The sequence below is a fragment of the Micropterus dolomieu genome, linkage group LG01, assembly GCF_021292245.1.
Source record: "Micropterus dolomieu isolate WLL.071019.BEF.003 ecotype Adirondacks linkage group LG01, ASM2129224v1, whole genome shotgun sequence".
Taxonomy (NCBI): domain Eukaryota; kingdom Metazoa; phylum Chordata; class Actinopteri; order Centrarchiformes; family Centrarchidae; genus Micropterus; species Micropterus dolomieu.
In genome coordinates, this window is record NC_060150.1 from 48,267,871 (window position 1) to 48,280,747 (window position 12,877).

At 41.5% G+C, this 12,877-nt stretch overlaps 1 protein-coding gene across 1 annotated transcript; it reads right to left on the reverse strand.

The window, feature by feature from the left end:
• Window positions 1-1,656: 1,656 nt before the first annotated feature.
• On the reverse strand, window positions 1,657-12,645 carry LOC123968232. Its single transcript, XM_046044842.1, has 9 exons — window positions 12,553-12,645; window positions 12,101-12,147; window positions 11,676-11,800; window positions 11,112-11,167; window positions 9,957-10,171; window positions 8,035-8,300; window positions 5,779-5,898; window positions 5,552-5,693; window positions 1,657-3,125 (listed from the first exon to the last, which is right to left on the reverse strand). The coding sequence occupies exons 2-9, from the start codon at window positions 12,126-12,128 to the stop codon at window positions 2,821-2,823; spliced, it is 1,257 nt and encodes a 418-aa protein (XP_045900798.1). The 5' UTR covers window positions 12,129-12,147; window positions 12,553-12,645; the 3' UTR covers window positions 1,657-2,820.
• Window positions 12,646-12,877: the final 232 nt, after the last annotated feature.

Consider the following 12,877-nt stretch of genomic DNA (forward strand, 5'->3'; position numbering starts at 1 on the left):
CACACACACCTTTGGACATCTCTCTGACAAACTGCCTTACCTAATCCTCTGACATTAAACTGACTGTAATCTGAACGCTAAAACAAGTCTTAACCTTCAAAAACTCTCTCTGTCCACATGGACACGAGTCCTCATTGTCTCAGGATAAAGTCCCCAACAAGACGTAAAAACACACACAGTGCTGAGTTCCTCTAAGGTTTCTTTCCTCTCCAGTCCACAGGGAGAAAACTGCCTCAGAGACTTTGACAGTAACATAATAAAATGTTGGATTAACACTCACCCTGCCTCAGCCTTCAGTTCTGGGACTCTAACTGAACTCTTTCTGCTTCAGGTCTCTTCCTGTTTTCAGTGTCGCTTCTCTCCTCTACAGTTACAGGAAGTCAGCTGTGTGGGTAGGATATGGTTAAGGTTAGCGCTTTTTTTATACAGTCTATGGGTTCTGCCTGTAGTGATGGCCAAGAGAGAGAATGCATTATTTAACCGTCAATGAGATGCAGAGGAACAAACGTCTGTTAGCGTCTCTCTTGGCCTGAACAGGTTGAATTAAAATGATTTTGGTCAAAATGCTGTGAAATTTCAGAGCAGATATCCGATAATAATCAGTTGTGGTCGATACGATAACTGATATCATGACTGAACTGTTTCTCTCCTTCCTGACAGTCTCTGCTAACTCTGCATCCTGCTGTGTTGTTCTCCACTGGTCATACTGGTAAACGTTACTGGTTCTTCCCTTTGTGTTGCTCAGCAGTTACCTTGTTTAGCTGCTACTCAAACATCAGAATTGATTCTCAACAATATTAATATTAATAATGATGTCAGCGCTTCCTGAAGCTGCACTGCTCCACTCTCTGTTGTTATGTTTGGATCATCCTGCTGTTCGCACTGATGCAGCACATTTACTCAAGTACTGCGCTCAAGTACACTGTTGACGTACTTGTACTTCACTTCAGAGGGAAATGTACTGCAGTACAAGTACTCTTCACTGCGCTACATTTATTTGACACTTACACTTACTTTGACATAAAAACACACATGATGTGCTTTTATAATACGATGCAGTACTTAATGTACCTCGTAGTACACAAAGTATCTGAAACGGCAGCATTAAAATACTCTTACATGTATTTGTTAGTGACACAAACAGAGTAATATAATATTCTAGAATAATATAACTCTGTGAAAGAAGGCGTTCTGCATAATGAGTACTTTTACTTTGACACTTTAAGTACATTTAGCTGATAATACTAATGTTAATACAGTATTTTTGTCCAGCTCTGCTGCTCCTCTACATATATGAAAGTAATGTCAGAGTGATGTATGTATTTTAGATTCTGCATGTTTCACTTAGTGTCTAATAAAGCAGCAGCATGTTATTATTGACTCCAGATTTCTATCAACATTAATATTCATGTCATTCTGTGTGGCTCTTGTATTCTGAGCCTCTGTGCTGCAGCTTTTAAATACCTGCCAGTGTAGTATAATGGAGTCCTGGATGCTGCTTTTTACTCACATTAATATTCTGCCTGCTTAGAAATGATCTCAGTCACTTTGTGCTTTGAATCTTAGGTTGTGTTTTTAGAGAGACTCTGTAACGTGTGTCCAGACTCCGGATGAAGTTTCCCAGCAGCTCTTGAATAAAGGCCCGTGAATGTAAAATGTATTTAAAACCTTTACTGTACAACACGTCACTGCAACAACATGAATGTGACAACAACATAAAGCTGCCGAGTGTTTGGAGTCTCTGCAGCTTCATCTTCAGAGAAATGAAGTGAAACCAAGAAGGAAGGAGATGAATGTAAAAGCTGTGATTCCTGCTTAAAGCTGCCGTCTGATTCTTTAGCATCCTGTTAATAAACTTTTAAAATGTACAACCTTTTATCAACACTAAGAACACACAAAGCGCTGCAAACAGTTTCCAACAGTTTCCACCAGTCTGCAGACCTTTTTACTACAAATCTGTGTGTGTTGAGCTGCTTTCAGAGTTTACAGCCTGTTTTTAAGGAAAGGATCTCTGGTTTCAGTGTTTCTCCGTTCACATGCAGCATGACTCTCTGAAGAAACTCCAAAGTACACTTCAGGCTTTCTGGGTACTCAGCCTGGAGAATATACTGCAAGTACAAGTACATGAGTGTATCAGGGCAGCACTCAGTCCTCTGAAAACAAAAGTCTAGTCAAAGTGAAAGATGCTTTTCTTTTGCTGAGTGCTCAAAGAAAAGTTGCTGTTTAAAGATTTCTGACAGGCAGAAGTTCATCAACATGCTGCTGTCTAGTTTTACTGAGAACCAGCCGCCAGTTTATGTCACTGATTTCACCCCAAAAACATCCATTGTGTTAAATTTATCTTTACTGACTGAAAAGCAACAGAAGACAAGTTAACACTTGAGTCCAGAAGACAAACCCTGGTGAACATGATGCTGTCAGGACTGGATGAAGGCCGGGGAACCAGAGGAAACCCACAAAGATAAGAAACATGAGAGAAATATTATTTTAAGGAAGCCCAGATTTCCATCAGACTGATTCAGTGTTCTGGTGTCTAAACAAGATGGATCTTCAACATTTCTTTAAATCTGGAATTTTTCCTCTATTGAAGGCTCATTTCTTGATCATTTCAACTTTATTGTTCCAAAGAAAAAAAAGCCTGCAGGGACTCTGAACATGAAACACTAAATAGAATATAACTACAATAATTGCTGTGGCATTAATTTGTGCATGGAAAAGTTCAAAAGGACTGAGCAGCCTCTCTAATCAAAGTAAATCATTCTCTCCCTCTGATGAAGCCAATAAAAAGGAAACTAAGCTTTGCAGAGTCTCAGTTCTGCTTCAGCTCAGATTCAGAGTTTGGGAACAGTGTGGATCCAACTTCCTGAAGTCCTCAATCAGAGCTGAACTGGCTTGTGTTCCTTTGTTTCGCACCATGTCGATCACCGCTCGAGCCCTGTCAGCCCTGGTCATCGCTGAATCCATTTCTTCTTGATTTATTATTCCCCGTTGCAAAAGCCGATCCAGCAACTGGTTCAGAACAGGTTCAGACACTGAATCTACAAACTGGGACCGAACTGATGCCAACCTGCTCCGTGGGGAGCCACTCTGAGGCCTCGCTGGATTCTCTTCACGCAGAGCCGGATCTAAGCAGAACAAAGAGTTCAGTAAAACAGACCTGTGACTGTGTTCGCACAGAAAGCAAAGCAGATTATTCAAATGAATGTTAGACACAAAGTGCAGCCGGATGCAAACAAACTCAGGCTGATCCTGAAGCTCAAACATCCAGAGAGGAAACAGGAGAGACAATGGAGGGAAATAAGATAAAGAAGTGGAGTTTCTGTCACTTTGTGATGAAAAGGGGTGGGGACATAAGGGCTCAGATTAGGGGTGTGATGATGCACGAGGACCAGAGGAGAAGATATTTAACACTATTTTCAGGAAATATGTCTGAAATATATATAAGCGGGGGGTCCTATTGGAGCAATAAACACTTAATGTCCTGCAGTTCTGAGACATTTTCTGCTCTGATTTATGGTGGAAATGACTATATGAAGGGAAACAAAATTCAGCTCGCAGGAGACAATTCATAAATATAACAGATATAATGCAGCTTTTTGTTTTTGGACTATGCACATTTTTTTCTTTTATATTTAAATGGCATTGCATGTTTTCTTTTTGTGCAAATAAATCTTTCTTAAAGCATTTTTATTTGGTAGTTAACATTTTTTGGTGCATTTTTTCACAAATGCTTTCAGAAAGTGGAGCGGACATGTACCCAGCGTGCTCGGTGTAAGTGACACCTATGGTGAAATGTAAAAAACGCTGTTGGAGTGTTTAAAGGCTCAGTTCACCCAGACCACAAAGACAGTTTTACTCTGTTTGGCTGGTTAAATGTCTGCAGTGACCTGATTCGATGGCAGAGAACTTGTCTTCTGTCATGGTCACAGCTTTCAAACATGCAAAAAGCTCAGAAACAACATTTCCATGTCCCTGTTCCTATAATACTGATCACTGTCCTCTGGAAGGAACTGCAGCTGAGATACAGAAACTTTACAGCTTAGATTTTTCTCTTTCACACGGTGTCAAATTCCAAAGTCACAACCTCCCTTTAGACCTCGGTACTCTTTTTTTACTCTAATTTTAAAAATTAGAGTCAAGAGTGAAGTGGTCAGACTTGATCTCAAGCTTTATAACCAAGAAATTAATACACGTGTTTGATTCTCACACATACTGAACATAAAATATAAATAAAGAGACTAGATGTATGAAGAACTTTGCACTCTAACAATTTTGTGCCTTAATAAACAACTGGATCATTAATGGCCACGCAGCCTTTAGCTATATGAAACAGCAAAAGTCAAAACCAAGTTTAAATCAATGAATGATAAGAATCCATCCATCGTCAACCGCTTATCCTGCGTACAGGGTCGCAGGGGGCTGGAGCAAATCCCAGCTGACGTCGGGCGAAAGGCGGGGTCACCAGGACAGGTCACCAGTCCATCGCAGGCCCACACAGACAAACAGCATTTTCCCCATACTCATGCCTTATATTCAAGAATAATGAAATCCCATTTCTGACACCCCTAAAATGGACCATACCATTTTCTGACGTTGACGTTAGTTGAACGTCTTGTCCGTCTGCATCACTCGCAGCTGCTCCAGTCTAGTGCATCACATGCTGTCAGTTAGCCATCTAGCTTCTTTAAAACATTAAACTTTCCTTCCTTCAGAGTTTTGAAATTAGCATTTATTTGACTTACAATGAGCCCTCTGATGTGAGCTAGTTGATCCATCACTTCATTATCTCATATTGTGTAATTGTCAGCTTACACTTGTGCTTAGGCATGAGCAGAGAAATTGAGGATTAGTTATTGGAGATATATTTTGACTTCAGTATAGAGTTTATTATTTAATTTTCAGTCTCTTGTGGGTATTTTAAACTGAAAGCAGTCACTTGCTTTCAGGAGTTTTACCTGGCTGGGAAAAGGTTAAAATCCAGGTTTGTTATTTCAAATGTATTCAGTTTCATAACAAAAAAGTCCTCTCATTACATTCTGTTTAATATTATTTACAGAGACCCAAAAATATCCAATTCCCCAACAATTATGACAACCGCTTTCTTTAACCCAGATTAGGCCTACGTTGCATTCACAGTCAACATGAGCAAGACGAAAGATCCCTGCTAAAAAAAAAAAAAAAAAAAAAGTGTAAGTTGAAACTTGAAATGATAAGAATTAGAGATGATAATGCAGCCTGTATTTTATGAAAGTGTCTCTGGTTCAGCATTTTGTGGGTCTGACTTGCTGCCAGTTTTGCTCCAGAATACTTGGTGACCCCTGACTACAGTAGTTGTTGTGTGGGGCATCCATCAACTGGTGGAATGAATTTGATTCAGCAGACTGCACACATTAGTTAAATAAGCAGGGATAATGTAAGCATTGTAAGACTTTAGTTTACTTAAGCACGCGCCTGCGCTGTACTGGGTTTTCTTTTTGACCTAGAAACACAGTTAACCCCCCCAGTTGTCACTGTATAATTCGCACCCTGTGCAGGTAGATGAAGACTTTACCTTTCAGATCAACTGCATGCTCCCAGACCTCCGACTTTCTTTGGTCTTGGACCTTTATAGTCACTTCTTCTGTGTTTGTGGGCAGGCGGATCTCAAACGTTGGGTGGTAATTTGGTCCATATTGCAGTTTAAAAGGTGCATTCTGAAAACCAAAATGTCAGAACAGCATCCACAGTAAACCAAAGGTTTGATGAATCGTGTCAGCAGCATTTATTTAAAATACTCACCTTAGGCTGGATTTTGATGGCCTGAGGACAGTCGACAGTGTAACTTTCATCTGCGATGAGAATGCATGTGGAAGGAACCTCGATGTTCTCAGCATGTCGCTGTTGCTGTCGTTTGTTCACCTTCCAAGACATCAGAACATTTTAACATTTCAAGAGTTTATTCTAAGAAGGCCAATTTAATCTCGTTACAGACATACGAGTATCAGCAGATTTGTAGGTCCAAAAGTAACAAAGATATCAGCACAGTGGGGTTTCAACTAACTATTTTTATTACAGATCAATCTGCTGAATATTTTCTCCATTAATTAGTTAAAACGCTTGATCTCCAACATGTCAGCAAATACAGAACAATGCCCATCACACTTTCCTCCAGCCAAAGGTAGCGTCTTAACTTGTCTTGCCGGCCAAAAGTCCACAATTTAATAAAATACAAAGAAAAGCAGTAAATCTTCAGATTCAGACTCTTCACAATAGTTGCAGATGAATTTTATGTCGAAAGATTAAACGTTCCACTTTTTTGGATATACAACACATAAAACTGGGTCTCTAGTGTTGGACAAGGGACAGAAAATAAGTGTTTAACGACTCGACACTTGTTTAGTATAAACTTCCCTCTTTGTTTCCCTGTTGAGCTGCAGTGGAGGGACAGTTACAGAAGGAGGACTGTGGATTTTGTCCCCATCACTTCTTAAAGTACTTTAGGAAGGGATCTTTCTCTCCAGTATGAAGAGGAGGAATCATTACAGGAAGAACCAGGGGTGTTCCCAGGCTCTTGAAACATTGGGGGCCCAGCCCCAGACCCAGACCCCCCCCCCTTTGCTGCCTACCCAAAATACGTCCATAACGCAACAGTAAATGACCTCTACACAGTAACCAGGGCTTGACATCAACTTTTTTGCTCACTAGCCAATGCAGCTAATGATTTCCAAAGTCACACGCAGCATTTTCAATAGCCACATTTTTGTTGGTGGGTTATTGAATATAATAAAAGTTCTGCATGGGTGTAAAAGATTAATTTAAAAGATACAAGCTAAACTGATTTTTTTATTTTTTTTTTAAACCAGAAACAGTGTTTAAATCCTATTTATTTTAACAGCAGCAGGCTAAACACTTAAATACAGAGTAGAAAAATGATCTGCATTACAAACAAAGAGCAAAAGATGAAAGCCAAATCCAGCCAACATCGGGTGAAAGGTGAGGTACACTCCAGCTGGGTATTTATTATGATTTTTATAATTACTACTCTTAATAACACTGATATATTAACCGGGGGGGTCTGGGGGTCCTCCCCCTGAATTCGGTCTTTAAACACTTAATTTCCTGCATTCTGGAGACATTTTCTGCACCAATTCTTTATTTTTTTTTATGAAGGGAAGGACAAAAATGAGGTGGAAAACATAAAATGTAATGCAGTAGCTTATTTTTTTTTTTTTTGCTTAAGTTACTTATATGTAGGAGAGATTTCTTCTACATTTACACTACATTGCAGGCTTATTGTGCAAATAAACCTCACTCATAGCATTTTTATTTGTTATTTAACATGTCTTGGTGCAAGATATTTTTCAGAACATTTTTAATAAATGCTTTCAAAAAGTGGTGCTTACATGTCCCCAGCGTCCCCACTTTAAACGAGCCTCCCTCCCTGCAGACTGAGCTACTCCATGCTTACCGCTTCACCTCCACTCTGGCTCTCTGCTTTGCTAATACACCTCCTCTGCCTGTCAGGGGCCACGGCGAGTAGTATGTAGCTGCAGTATCGGAGGCTGCAGTATCAGGAACTGCATTTCTAGGACACTTGGCATTTTCCCGGTAGGCCAGAATGCTAGTCCACCCCTGAGGCTACCCCCCTTTAGACCCTTGACAGAGAGCCCGTCTGGGACTGTAGCCTACTTGATGAGCGAGGGGGACAGAGACAGCAGGACACAGAGCATCAGGTGTCTGTGCCACGATATTCTCTCACTACTACATTTGTATTTGACAACATTTATATTTAAATGTACTGATTACAACTTCCCCGTGACCCTGTACGCAGGACAGGCGGTTGACAACGAGTAGCCTCCGCTCTTTGAAGACCTGCGAGTGTGTCATGGGATTATTGTATATTAATATAAGTTACATTCGGGTCTAGAGTCAAAAACATCCGGGGCTAAAGCCACGGAAAAATGGCGACGCCGATGGGAAGAACAGCTGGTTAGTGTTCAGTGGACACCTGACTTGTTGATAAACTGAACGGACAGCTGTAGGATGAAGCTTTACCTCGTCCAGATGGATGTTGCTCGGCAGGAGAAACAATTTGAGTTTTTGCCTCTGTGTTTCTGGGTTTGGGGGTCCGAGGAACAGCAGAACTTGGCCGCAAACTGGTGTCGTCCACAACCTCTTAACGATATCCCAGACTAGGCCGAAGGCAGAGAGGTGAGGGACTCTGACAACCACATGAGTGTCTGTAATCTCCATCGGGTCAAGGATGCTCATTCCATCATCAGTGATGTGGACGACAGACAGCAGACCGTCAGGCAGCAGAGCTGTGAAAACACAGAGCGTTAAACTTTGGTTTTACTCATAACAACCTCAGTACAATGTCCTATTTTATTTCCAGAAAGTCATTGAAGACTATAACTGTTGCCCAGGTTGAGAAATTTATTGAACTGTCAGCGTTGGTGGATGGGAAGCCAGTGAGGGATTGTCCCAGTCTTCAGTGAGGACCAGAGGGGATGAATTGGAGGAACTAGCTAAAAGAACTGAAGATAAAAAAAAAAAAAAAAATCTTTAATTCACGATCCCTTGATAAAATATATCCAGATGACTTTGGTGACCTCCTGATTGTTTTTGTTGCTCCCACTTAACAACATTTTTGTTTCAACAAATGTAAAAAAAAAAAAAATAAAATTATATTTGTGGCCCGATTAGCATGAAGTGCTCTAAGGAAAATACTGAAGTCTGAATCATTGCTGTGCTCAGTGCTTCACTCCATCTTCTCATTGTCCCCATCGTCAAAGATTCCAGTGACATGGGAAAACATCTTGCTTTATACTACTTCCCCAAAAATGTGTCCTGTTGTGCCCTTACTAACACTATTCAACCACACACAGACACTTTAGCCCATAAATTAATTCATTTTAATTTACACAACACCACCAGTGCTTGGAATTTAGATTACCTCTTTGTCCCCTGTTTCAGTATCATTATTTTAAATAAAACAGGGCATGGTTTTATTCACTCTCTAAACCACTGACTACAGGTATAGCCCCCATTTCTGCCCACCTGTCCGGCCTGGTGACAAATAAATATATAATAAAGAATACAAAAAGGAGTAAATTAAAACTCCTCGTTAAAGCTAAATCTGTCTGGCCCTAACCCTTGCATGGTATTCAGCTCTTCATACTGTATACCAGGATGCTGGGCGGGACAGGAGGAAGAAAAACAAAGCAAACGAAACAGTTATTTCATGTCTGGCTCCTCCACAAAAGGACTCGCAGCATATCCACAACCCTTCTGTGGTCATTCATGGTCCCAGAGGTCTTTCCTCTAGTGCTACCATCAGGCAAAACACAGGAATACAAAGTATAAAGATATTGATTGAATCCCAATCACCACAGTCCGAGACCTTGAGGCGCGTTCCTGGTGAGTCCGCGAGGGCGTCCCGCTGTCAAGTCATCAGATGCATGAGCCCCCCCCCCCCCCCGCCCTCGCAAACATTGCAAGCTTTTTATGCACACTTTGAGAAAGTCATCATGTCTGCAGACTTTGCCCGAGGTAATTACCCACAATTCATAATGATGTTAAACTGGGAAGCTGGCTTAAAAAAATAAATAAAATAATAAAACCTGGATGGAGCAACTCCAAGAAAAGAGAAGTTTTCATGTAAGATGCAGTTTAAAAACGACTTAATAGATCTGAATGTGACCTCTTCAGGTTCAGATCAGGTAGTCGGTCCCTTCACCGTCTCGGCCGTGAAGAAAGTTAAATAATGGAAAATATAAAGTCTCAAACACACAATTGTTTTGGCGTAGTCATGGTAACGTGATATGTCAAAGTTATTCTAGCGCCCCCCTCAGGACAAACTCCCCCTGTTTAGCTGCACAGCTGTTCAGACTGTTACAACAGGTAAACCATCAGGATGTTGTTTCATCGTCGCTCTGACAAAACTCTCCACTCACAAAGCACAATAATGTCCTCACCATCCTTTGTTTCACAGTGTGGCAGGTGGAGCTGACAGACAGCGTTCTCAGGACACTTGATACTGAACAGCAGCCCTGCAGCCGTCTTGCCGGCTGATTGGAGGAGGCTCTCATCCCATTGGACAGTCCGGTACAGCAGCTCCGCCTCCTGAGCCACAACAAACACCAGTCCAGTCAAAGCACACTGGAACACACCTGGACCAGGACACCTGAACCTGCAGGACACAGAGGGGCTGATTACAACAAGCTTTCAGCCTGCAGGGACCGTAGACAATGAACTAACTTGACCAGTCTACACATTTCAGCCAATCTAGAAAAGACCCAAACGAAGACATCTGGACTCTTTTAGAAGCTAATGATCCACATATACACATGTTTCTAACAAGTAAATGGTTGTGGTTACTCCTCATACGCACTCCAGTTCATTATGGCATCATATTTTGGCAGGTTTTATTATTGATAATATTAGTTACAGCAGGGACCAGATTGGGGCTAAAACACATGCAGGTTTTGTCCTGGTAAAGGAATTAAAAAGAATTTGCTGAAATAAAAGTGCTGTATTCTTTAAAAAAAATTAGAGACCGAACTTAATTGCTGGACAAGATGTGAATGAAGCAGCAGCTGCAGGAGGAGGAAGAGTGTGAGTGTTGAAAATGCACTGCAAACAGAGTTGACATGAAAGTTGATCTTAAATACTGTATGCTTGAAAATAACTAATTTATCAGTAAATTTAACAAAAAGTGTTTCTAGTAGTTGTGAACGTTCACACTGGCAGGTGGAGGGAAAAGCTGTCCAGCACAGAGAGGGATGATCAGATATCAAATATTAAGATAACAGAGCACGAATAAAGAGAGAAGAGTTCAAAACTTTCTATTTTCTCGCCCCGTCCAAACTGGGTTTGCTGACCAATCTCTGAGTGAGGCGGGTCATGTGGGATTGTCTTTCAGAAAGTTAAAGAGATTGTCCTACAGAGCCTCCAGGGGTTTCTGAAGCTGTTCCACCATCAGAAGAGTAGTTCTGCTGAAGTATGCTGGCGCCTTCTGAGCTAAACTCTACTGAAAAGGTCCAACTTTCAGTTAAAGTGCTGAGAGGAGGTGAAGTTTAGGTTAAGTGTGATCACTGAATGGAGCATTCTGCATGTTGTGACTTGGTTACCTGTATGAAGTCTTTCCAGACTCAGTCAGCAGTTCAGGTGTGAAACTTAACTTCTCCTGAAAAAACAAGGCACAACATTAGTTACATAACACGTTGAGATGGGAGCAGAAACTGGCCGCCCGACTCTCACAGCACTGTTTTTCTTGTCTGTCTGTTCAACTGAAGAGTGCTTCACTGAATTATTAACTCTGACCAGTAGAGGGCAGCACCCAGCATGAACCCCTGTAATTTAACTTTTTAACTTATTCAACTATTAACTTCATTTTAAACACAGCACAGACAGTCTGACTCGCCCAGAGTTCGCTATAGAACCGAACAGAACTAAAAGTTCTTTCCATTTAAAACATTGCGACAGGTGTGGGGAAATCAGAGTGCTTGTACAGCCTTTGGTTTCTGATGAAAGATGCTAAGTTTGTACAGATGACACCTGGTTTTCAAAGGTTAGGAGGTAGAAATTAATTAGTTTCTCTAGTGTAAACGAAGAATTTAGAAGGTAAGAAATATTTAACCCTGGAGGTGGTAAAACTAAGGAACCAAATAAAAATGTTAAGGTTAAAAACTGACCTTTGTATTCAGATCCTCTCCACACAGAAGCTGCTGCTGCTTCAGTCTCTCTGCATCATCAGGACACGGCTGGTCCTCTCCGTCCTCCTCAGACACAGCGAGCTTTGGGTTTGATGTGGACGGATCTGTTGGGGGATCAGAGCCATCGGACGGAGAGAAGGAGACGCGGACGTCACTTTGGGACGTGAGGTTTAAAAGTCCAAAAGATACCAAGTTAACCCCGAGTCCATACAATCAAATGTTCACGAAAACAACAAGGACAGAGATCCAAGACATTCCTGCAGTGAGGCAGCAACAAGACATCATCTTTCCCAACATGCAGAGCAGAACAAAGCCAAAGACCTGCTGTGGGATTAACCAGAGCCATGAAACACACAGCAGCCAATCTTCAGTTTACATTTCTTTAAAATAATCCAGTTACTCACGTCCTCCATGTCTGTCAGGTGAAGCCATGATGTCTCTGCCACCCAGCCTGTAGGAGTAAATACAAATACAGCAGTTATCTCTTATGAAGACAGTCGGTGTCAAGTTCCCCTTTTAAATATGTGTAGTTTCCCCACTTGAAAGAGATTCCGCTCAATGACTGAACAGCTGTTTCCTGTTCACATCGGTGCAAGTCATCGTCTGTTATTTGCCATTAGGTGGAAAAACCTTTAAATAAACCCCCAAAAAAGAAAACACACACTTCTAGATCAACTAGTACACATACATCAACACATTCAGCTCGTTAAGCAGCAGCATATATACAGACAACAACACAGAATCTCAGTAATCAACCGCGCTTCAACTTAAACATTTCACAGCTTCAGACCAAACCAACCACCTGCTGTGGCAGCAGCAGTAATCTCGTCTCGTCAGACCTCAGGACATCTCACACCTGCACAGTCTTTCCTCCGCCGCAGCATTTTCTCCAACAGTCTCGCTCTTCCGCGGTTTCTGTTTGTTTGTATGATACACGCGCTGTCCCGGAAACTGACGCTGCCGTGCGTCTTTTTAAACGCTCCGTGTGGTCATGCGCATTGGTTGGTTCCGTTTGATCTCCTCTCTGCAGTCAGTCCGTCAGAGGCCGCTTGTTACTTTGCTTTAATTAGGGTTCATACCGCGTAGAAATATGAACCCAATCGGCCACATGGTGGCGCTATAATTAAGGCGTAAAAATGCAAACTTTGAAAGGCCACGCCCCTTACACCGTAAGTCCGATT

Bases quoted from the DNA above. Each gene is read 5' to 3' on its own strand.
- LOC123968232 (XM_046044842.1), bottom strand. From the start codon at position 12,128: ATGGCTTCACCTGACAGACATGGAGGAC. The intron at 11,801-12,100 runs GTGAGTAACTGG...ATCCCCCAACAG, and splicing joins ACCTGACAGACATGGAGGAC to ATCCGTCCACATCAAACCCA. The intron at 11,168-11,675 runs GTCAGTTTTTAA...TTGTTTTTTCAG, and splicing joins GAGAGGATCTGAATACAAAG to GAGAAGTTAAGTTTCACACC.